General features: G+C 37.3%; 1 protein-coding gene across 1 annotated transcript in view; it reads left to right on the forward strand.

Moving 5' to 3' along the window:
* LOC111863741 (kinesin-like protein KIF23) overlaps positions 1-10344 on the forward strand; it is a 39192-nt gene that overhangs the window by 3045 nt on the left and 25803 nt on the right. Inside the window, exons 2-6 of the mRNA XM_023850327.2 lie at positions 1566-2108; positions 4802-4966; positions 6888-7086; positions 7176-7314; positions 9339-9538. Coding sequence (XP_023706095.1) covers positions 1566-2108; positions 4802-4966; positions 6888-7086; positions 7176-7314; positions 9339-9538 — 1246 coding nt within the window. The remainder of the gene's footprint in view (positions 1-1565; positions 2109-4801; positions 4967-6887; positions 7087-7175; positions 7315-9338; positions 9539-10344) is intronic.

Consider the following 10344-nt stretch of genomic DNA (forward strand, 5'->3'; position numbering starts at 1 on the left):
CCATGATGCAACTGTCTTTTCATGCTTTCTCTTGAATAGCCATTCTTTCATTCTTCTGTCCCTTAGTCAAAAGATTCGAAAATCCAAAGAGTGTAAGCAGTACTGGCAGAAGACCAAATGATTTTATTCCTTCCATCTGTTTTATGACACCAGAGACTGCTAAATTTGTCAAGTGTTGCTAACAGAAATGAATTTATAATGCAGAACAACTCTGTGAAGAACTGGAAAACCATTTTTGCAGTACGCATCAAAATTAAAAGAAAAAATTTGAAAATAGAGTATAAATCTTTGTATAAAAATTTTCAAATCTTCTGTTATAATATGCGACACCATGTTCTTTGCTGATACAAACAAAGTTAATTCCATCCATTTATCATAAAAAATTGAGTTAGATACAGCATTTTGAAACACAATGCTTAAAATTGTTTAAGCACCCTAACAGGAACCGGCATTTAAATGCACACCAGCAGTGGGCATTTAAATGCACACTAGCAGTGGGCATTTAAGTAAACTCCGGCCAGCTCAAGTTTACCACCATATCAGAAGTCCAGTGTTTAAAGTTTAATGGTGCATGGCCCAACAGGGATGACAGGCAAACTAATTTCTTCTTTCATTCCTTTATCCCTTAGGTTTCACTATCTCCATCCAGTCATTATAGCGATGGGCTGGATGGCCAGGTTTCGATATTTTGTTCTCAGTAGGGCAAGACATTTTTCTCTACTCCATAATATCCAGACTGGCTCAAGGCCTCATGCAGTCTCCTGTCCAGTGGATATTGAGAGCTCTTTCCCCAGAGATAAAGCGACTGGGGTATGAAGCTTACCACTCCCCTCCATCTAGTGCTGAGGTCAAATATGGTGGAGCTATACCCCCACTCCCCATATGTCTTCATGATGTGGTGGTTAATTAATTAAGCATGAAGAAAACTTTACCTTTTATGTTCAACAGTCCTTTCCTGTTGCCATCCCAATCCCTATATTTGTCCATTCTATTGCCATTCACCTTCCTGTCTTTCCCCTCCTTCCTTTGCATGTTAAGTTCCTTCATCCCTGTGCTCTTTCATTCCTCAATCCCCTTGATCTTCTTTCTCCCATATTCCTTTCCCATCCCTTCTATATCCATTACACCGTCAATCCTCTCCCCATATCCTGGAAGCAGCAGAAGGTGGTTTGGGCTTATTCACATATCCTGGGAATGGCACATGGAGTTTTCCCTGAGCATGATAGGGACTGCCTGTTGTTTTTATGTAGATGTTTCATCTGTCTCTCTGTTAAAAAAATCTCATATAGAGTATTCTTTTCTCACCGCCAGTTTTTGGAGGTGACTCCTATGTATATAGGAAATTTGTGCATGCCTAACTTAGAATGATGTTTTCGAAGTTGGTCCCATCCATATAAAGTTAATTTCCCATAACTATTTTAATACTATTCCAGTTGTCAATAACTGATACATGTCAACGACTTGTGTGTTTACTTTTATTGCAATTATTATATGTCTTCGAAAGTCAAGCCATATTTTTCTGTGATTTCACTAGCCCATAAATTTAGTGTCTCTTCAATTTTCAGTTGGTATAAGCCTTCACAGAAGAAGGTTCCTGCTAAAGTACGATCAACTGCAAGAGATCCAGTGAAAGTATTCTGCCGGATAAGACCACTTTGGAATGATGAATCCTGTGTGAAAGTGACATCACAAACAACCGTTTCACTACAGCCACCAACAGCAGGAAGCAGTCACTGTCTGGCAAATTATAAAGAAATTCTCTACACATTCAAACATGTGTTTGATGACAAAGCCACTCAGAAGGAAGTGTTTGATCATGTGGCCCTACCATTGATAGAGAATCTTATTCATGGCAAGAATGGCCTACTTTTTACTTATGGAGTTACTGGAAGTGGCAAAACTTTCACAATGACTGGAGAGCCACAAGATGGAGGAATAATGCCTCGATGTTTAGATGTCATCTTCAACAGTATATCCAGCTACCAAGCCACAAAATTTGTTTTCAAACCCAATAGAATGAATGGCTTTGATATTCAGAGTGAGGCTGATGCTATGTTTGATTGCCAGAATGAGTTATACGCTGCTAGACCATTGAAAATACAAAGGAAGTAAGTAGAATGTACAACATATATGAGGCCTATTTTTTATTGCTAGTGGGGTGGGACTAAGTCCCTTGTACTGCGGCCACTTCTGGCCTATTGTACCAGCCCCAGATGATAGGTGAGGGTGATTGTGGAGCAATTGGTGGAATGAAGATTGGCAGGGGAAACCGAAGTACTCAGAGAAAACCTGCCCCAGTGCCACTTTGTCCACCACAAATCCCACTTGACCAGACCCGGGATCGAACCTGGGCCACCGCAGTGGGAAGCCAGTGACTAACCGCTTGAGCTATGGTGCGGCCTTATATATGAGGCCTCTGTGAGAGTTGTCCATTTGAGGACAGCATAGGATTATTGCAATGTGCATTGTTTATATTGCATAAATTAAATACGTGAATATACAGTCATAAAGGGCATGTCATGTCAGTCTATGTAAGTGGATGCATATGTTTGGTAACTCCAAAGGTATGGTTTTATATTGCAAAGGTTATTATTTCTATAATTTTAGTGTCTATCTACTTGATCTCTCCTAATTCTTCTCTGTCTCAAGTGATAACACTTCTGACTTGTATCTGGGAGATGATTTATTCAAATTTTGTCTGGGACACCAACTACCCTGATTGAAGTTTCCCATGGTTTTCTTAAATCCTTTCAGGTAAATTCCAGGATGGTGCCCTAAATTAGGCCATGACTTCTTTGTTCCACGTCTGTTCTAGTTCATTGTTCACTATCATCCAGTCATTCAAAACTGAATTTATAATGCTAATGTAAAAATGCTGAGTATTTTATTCACAAAATAACATTGTGTTTGAGCACATCAACAATTAAATGGGCTCTTACTCCATTGCCCATATGGTATTTTGACATAATTATGTTTTTATCAACAGCATGCTGTGCTATAACAGTTAAAATAAATATTCTCTTTTGTATTTGTATATCCTTTCATATTGCTCCAACATATCCAAATTCTGTAACAGGTTAAGTTGCTGTCATTTACTTTTATTATTTCTATATTAGTTATAGTAAGAATAAGATAATATGCCAGTGCTATAACATGTATATATAATGGTAGATGTCACTTGGCTCAGGCCTGGGAATGGAGGTAGGCACCATAAGTTTAGTTCCAGAGCGCTTCATTTTAAGGAAGCTATTTTCAGTTCCTTAAGACGTAACTTTTGTTCACAATGGTTGTACATGTAGGAACAAATTCATGAGACTATTTAATTTTAATTTGTGTATGTTGATAATTCCCCCGAAATTTTCTGTTGATCTGGAGTGTTTACCTAGTTCCACAAAGTCATTTTGCTCTTTGAATGGTTGCATGTTAAGGAGGCTCAACTACATGGACACAGTATCNGCAACCCAAGAACCCCTTTTTTATGTTCAGGTACGTGGAAAACATGTAAATCTGTTAAAATCTGAAAACACTGTGTTTACAGGCGTTGCTGGGGAACGCTGCCAAGAGTTGTTTATTGCTTTGTAGTAACCGCAGTGTCCCCTGTTACATCACTGGGAAGTGCTGTTACATCACCGCAGGGGAGGGGGACAGAGTGTTGACTGGCCTGTTACCATAGCAGCAGCAGTTGCTCCGACGATGTGACGTCACCACTGGAAAAAGGGGGGGGGGGCGTTTACCAAGCATTGTGCCTTCCACGTCACAATATGTATCAAAAAGTGAAAACTGGTTGAACCATCTTTTCTGTGGCCTTTCATGTTCTCATCTATTCCTTCAAAGTAATTTCTCCAATATAATCTCTATTTCTCAATGTCCTTTACAATATTGGTTTCTCCCAGTTACTCCCTAATCCATTATGTAAATTTCCTCCCCTTGTGACACCCACAAATCACATGAGAAATTCTGGACATGCTTTACCTGTAGTTCTAATAATTCCATTTATTCTGTTAAATGTATTGATTTTATTTTCCAGGTCAGGTTATCCACTGACAGATGTTGCATTTCCAAGATATTTCAATATTTTAACCTATTCAATTATATGTGGGCACATGGTACTGTATTTGGTCAAGGCACTATGCTACAAGCTGGAAGGTCATGGGTTCGAATCCCGATGAGGCCATTGGATTTTTTCAATTGACCTAATCCTACCAGCTGCACTATGGCCCTGGTGTCCACTCAGCCTCTAACAGAAATGAGTACCAGGAAGATTCCTGGAGGGGTAAAGGGTAACAAGCATGTAAGGCTGACAACCTTACTGCCATCTGTGAGCTGATTGCCTAGATAATGTGGGAGGCTCAATCTCTCACACCCCTGCGGGCCTTCATGATCTCTTATAGGGACAGCTTTGCTTTTTCTTGTTCATTTATATGATTATCTATTACAGCCTTTGAACATATTTCTTTACTCCCTGAGATAAGTTTTGTCTTTGTAACAGAAAAGTCATGCCATTTGCTAAACCAATTTTGCAAAGACTGTGTTCTGTTCACTGTAGCTGTCCCTCAGATTCATCTATGACAATCTGATTATCAGTATGTGGAAGCATCACCACCTATCTTTTATTATTAAAAAACCAAATAATTACAGAGATACAAAATAAATCATAGACCTGTGCATTTGTTAACTCTGAGAAAAGTGCATAATTACCTTCCTGTTATGTTGTATAATTTAATTTTTCGCTCTTTCCAGTTTTCCACAGTGTTATGTGTGTTTAAATACTAAATGCCTTTACAAGATAATTATTTTCCAGGAAAGAATCTGATGTAGACTTGAACCAACGGATACCAGATGGCACAAAGATTGAAAATGTTATAGAGGATAACACTTATGCTGTCTTTGTAACTTATGTTGAAATTTATAATAATGCTGTGTACGACCTTCTAGAAGAGATACCTGAGGAAACTATAAGTTCAAAGTAAGTAATTTCTCTTTGGTGAGCGAGTTGGCAACACAGCTATATTCATTAATGTTGTGCTGACATATCATCGTTAAGTGAAACCTTCAAATAACCCAAAATCCGTGCTTTCTCTGGTTTGACTTGTAGATGCACTTTCACATGGTTGTGCACATACAGAAAGGTTCAATCAACATTTACAATATTTTGCTCAAAAATCATTTAGCCACTTGGCAGTCAATATACTGTAACTTATCAGGGGTTGTGTGACACATAATAATTTTTCCAAATTTGATGATTAGTTTTATTGGCACTTCTTTACAGTTACAATCAGTTATTATAGCTCATAATCAATGATTGTCTATGACTCGCTCCATTCTTTACTGGAATACGAGTGGTTTCTCTTCAAATGACAACCACAAATCCCTGCTCACACATTAAACTCTCCCTGAATTACAAGTTACGACTCCTGTTTGACAAATTCTCTCTTAATTTATGAATGAACACTTAGCTGTTATTCACCCATTTTCACGGGAATATCGTCGTTAATATTTCTTGTCACAGAAACATGTGTCAGTCCGTGGCAAAGCTTTGACCAGTGTATCTGTTGCAGCAGGAATCTATGTTTACCGAACTGTTGCCTAACAAATAGTCATATTTGTCACAATACAGTGACTCATGCATTGACATATTTATTGAATGTCATTAAACACTCTCCTTAATAATAAGTGCACAGTTAATTTCCATAACTCACTGTCCCTGTTTGTGTGACCAGTTAGCTATAAGCATTCATTGTGTTGTGTTGTGTTGTGTTGAATCATGCTGTGATACATTATTATTGAACAACATGTGTTTCTTTTTGAGAATAACATTTGAAGGAAGAAATCTCATAAGAGATGTGTTTATAAGTTTGGTCAACAGTCACAAAACACATGCCAGTAAGATACTGAAAATCCACATATTAGCCACTTGATCCAATTACACAACCAGAAATTAATGTTTGGTGTGTTGTAAATGCTAGAAGAACTGCAGGATCTATATGCTTTCATGACAGCAATTAATTCAGAAACTAGTATATGAGCATGAGTTGCATGTATTTCCAGCAGATCATTTAACCAGTACACATTGTGAAAAATTCAAATCAGATTCTACAGACTGTATCTGATGAACAGCCAGTCAGTAAAATTATTAAAATTAAATTGAATCAGTAGAGGGCTGTGGCCACCATTTTTCCTGCAACTAAACGTACATGATTTTTGTTTGCGGGAAAACTTGAAACATAAATTTACAACAACCCACGCAGTTGGAAGCCTTAGGGAATGGAATATAGAGTGTTATTCTAGATATCACAGAGGCTGAACTTCAACATGAAACACAGAATTTGTTACATCTCTGCAAAATGTGCATCAGTGTTGGAGGGCACCACTTTCAGCAGCTGTTGTAGTATGAAGTAAGTGAAATGGTCTTACTAATAACATTTTTTAAACATGGATGAACTTGAAATTAAATCATATAATAGAAGTCGGTTTTATTATTGGAGGAAGTCAAAACACTGGTTGGTTTCTCATTCTACAAACAAGGGGTATTAAGGCCATAAAGAAAAGAGTGAACATCCATATATGAGACAGTGGGCTGTATGAAATGAGCTTATGCCTTACCATTCAGCTCACAGCATTTTGGAATAAATAGTCCATGGATACAGAGTGGGATATTTCTGTTCCCATTTAACAGAATCCATATTTTTACAAGAATTTCTATTTATTTAAAAAGTTTTCTTTTTGAGCATTTTTCTTTAATTTTATATACCATGACTTTCATTGGCTTGATGCTTTTTGAAATTATGTGGCTTAATTTGTTGCTAATAATGGTGAAAGTTTTGTAATAGAATACATATAGCGGTAAACCTCTTAGCATGCTCTATGATTTCAGTCATTTTTTCCAGGCAACTGCAGGTGAAGATTGTGAGAGAGGATGCATGTCACAACATGTATGTACATTCTGTAACAGAAGTGGAAGTAAAATCAACTGAGGAAGCTTTTCAAGCTTTCTATAAAGGACAAAAAAGAAAAAGAATGGCTGTTACGACATTAAATTCTGAATCCAGTCGAAGCCACTCCGCCTTCACGATCAGATTGGTGCAGGTTAGGTGCTTGTTCTTGTCAAGCATTTCATTGTAAAAAATATTCTTCTGTTTTAAGCAGCTCTGTGTTCAAATCTGATTTGATTTCAGGCACCACTTGACAGTCAAGGAGAACATGTTTTGCAAGACACAAAAGCTGCCTCTGTCAGTCAGCTGTCTTTAGTGGACTTGGCTGGTAGTGAAAGAACAAATCGAACAAAGAACAGTGGACAGAGGCTTCGGGAAGCAGGTAAACTGTTTTTTTTTTTTATATTTATTTATTNTTTATATTTATTTATTTATAAACTTACAATATTTCTCCAGATTTGGTGTATGCCCCAGTTTTGAAAGGATAAATTGAAATAAAAAAGTTCTTACACACATTAGTTTTATAAAATTTATAAAATATTTTTTAAGTAGGGTACATGTACAGAAAAAGAAAAGTAAAGCTATCCCTGTAACAGGCTGTGAAGGCCCATAAGGTTGTGAGATGTCGAGGCTACCACATTTTTGTAGACAGTCAGCTCATACATGGTGGTGAGGTGGTCAGCCTTACACACCAGCTACCCTTTATGCCCCCTGGGAAGATTCCTGGTGCTCATTTCTGTTAGAGCCTAAGTCGATCCCAGGGTCATAGTGAGGCTGGAAGGATTAGGTCAATGAAAATCCAATGGCCTCATCAGGAATAGAACTCACGACCTTCCAGCTTGTAGCATAGTCCCTCCACCAAATATGTTATATATGTATATATATTCTGATGTGGTGGCTGAAGGCTGGAATAGTTGATCTTGGTGGAAATAGGCTGCTGCCAGCATGAAGATGACCCACTGTGCAAAAGTGGCACAGCGCAAGGGAAATGTCACCAGGAAAAATTGTACCAGGAACAACATGGTACATGGAACTTCAAAAAGACGGACTTTCAGAAGGAGGCATCAGCTGAAACCATAACACAAGTATGGGATAAGGAACAGAGGCCTGAGACAGCAGCTACGAAGCAAGAAGGAATTCACCAAGATCTACAGGAAAACCACTGGACTGGAGATCGTGAAGTGAATTGCCAGGTTTTCTGTTGGGTTTCAGACAATCAAGGACTGGACCTTCTGCAAGTGTCAGCTCCCTCCAAAGTGGAAAAAGAGGCTGCACATGTGGTAAGAGCTGGAAATATTAGAGCACCAACTACTCTGGATAGTTTTGNGTTTCAGACAATCAAGGATTGGACCTTCTGGAGGTGTCAGCTCCCTCCAAAGTGGAAAAAGAGGCTGCACATGGGGTAAGAGCTGGAAATATTAGAGCACCAACTACTCTGGATAGTTTTGCCCTCCACCATTGGAACAAAAAAAAAGAAAGAAAGAAAGAAAGAAAGAAAAAGATTGATGTTTGTACATCTGGTTTGACCGGAACCTTATCATGGAGTTGCTTGGGTCAAGTGTCCTTAAAGCAGGAGCGGTGGTAGTGGTTTGAGACAAGTCACCACATGGAAACAGAGCCACAAGAAGATGTCACAAACAGAAACCTCAGAATAGAAGGAACGGTGATACACCGATAGCCTATTCAGGACCGATAGCCTTAAGGAAGGAGCAATGTGGTGTGACAGCTGAAAGCCAGAATAGTGGAGCCAGAGCCAGACGTCCACTGCTTAGCAACGACTTGGAAATCACATTCCCATTACAACGTAAAGCAGAAAACAAGTCATTATGTGCTGTCCCAGCACAACATCAAATCAGTGGGCCTGCCTCCAAAGATTTCCTCCAGCTGGTCAAAGATAGCCTGGGACTAAGGACACCGGGTGTATACAAAATCCCCTGCGAGTGCAGCAAGGTCTATATTGGGCAGACGGGTCATTCTATGGACCCGAGGTTGAAGGACCCTCAGCGGCACATCCATCTCGAAATAGTAATTTTTAATTTTGTATATTAACATTTTTTAATTTAAATTATATTTTTCATTGTCACAGCATAGAAGAATGTAAAATAATGTCGATGAATGACATCTCCAATAGTAGAATTGAATGTATGTGGATATAAAGTAATCCACCATCATTTTTTTTCTGGAGATACTTAGAGGAAAGTTGGGGTATATCTTGATTTTCCCATTTCGCATATTGGTTGGTTGAGCCTGTCATGATGTATACTGATAATGTGAAATCTTGTGACACTTTAAAATTAAATCATGTCCTTTTGTAATATTTCTGCAAGGGAGCTCCAATATTAATTATTTTGCTATTCACTTTATTAAAACAGGATTTTTGTATTTCCTACTTCACTCTGCTTACAGGGAATATCAACAATTCCTTAATGACGCTTAGAACATGTTTGGAAATTTTGAGAGAAAACCAATTGTACGGAGCCAACAAAATGGTGCCTTACAGAGATTCAAAAATGACTCTCTTGTTCAAAAATTTCTTTGATGGAGAAGGTCAAGTGGAGATGATTGTGTGTTTGAATCCCAGTGTTGAAGATTATGATGAAACAGTTGTAAGTACAGTTTGATGGACATATATTTAATTGGATTTAGTATTATAACCCATGACACTGCTTAAAATACCTATTTGAAATAAATGGAAACAGTGATTTCCATTAACTGCCTATTCATTATTTCTGAACTGGTGTTCTGTGGAACACAAAATTTAATTTTTATTATGTTGTATAATATTTTACCATAATTGCAAAAAATGTTGTTTTGCACCTAGAATTTTTATTTTCATGTCCTTTTAGATGAATATCTATACCTCCACTCTCCATACATCTTCATGGCATAGTGCTTAATTTATTAAGCACAGGTACAATTTTCCTCTTTTTTCACTATTATGTTATGTGTTTATGTTTAAGTGCACCCTTCAAGCGTGTGTATTGTTAATTATTTTTGTTTATTAAATGTATTGTTATTTCATTTCATTTATTTTCCATATATCCATACAGGTAACAAACCTAGGATGTGGAAATGGTCCCGTTGAAAACAGCTATATCAAGATATATGTACAAAATTACATGAATCGCACAATCAAAATCACTTACATTAATCAATTAACATAAATAATAATATGAAGTAAAAAATTTAATAAGATTTTAATTAATAAAAAGAATTTAAAAACAACTTACTATAAAAGTTGAATTAATACAATTTTAAATAAATTAAATACATTACAAATTTACATGCTTATGACTAGGGCCCGGATTTCTATGACGTCATATTTTTTTCCTAGGGTTTATTCCTGTTTTTAAATGTAATTATGCATGTTTCCAGTCATTCTTATTGAAATTATGTCGTTTTTATTGTTCAT

The sequence above is a fragment of the Cryptotermes secundus genome, unplaced genomic scaffold (genome assembly GCF_002891405.2).
Source record: "Cryptotermes secundus unplaced genomic scaffold, Csec_1.0 scaffold556, whole genome shotgun sequence".
Lineage (NCBI taxonomy): Eukaryota > Metazoa > Arthropoda > Insecta > Blattodea > Kalotermitidae > Cryptotermes > Cryptotermes secundus.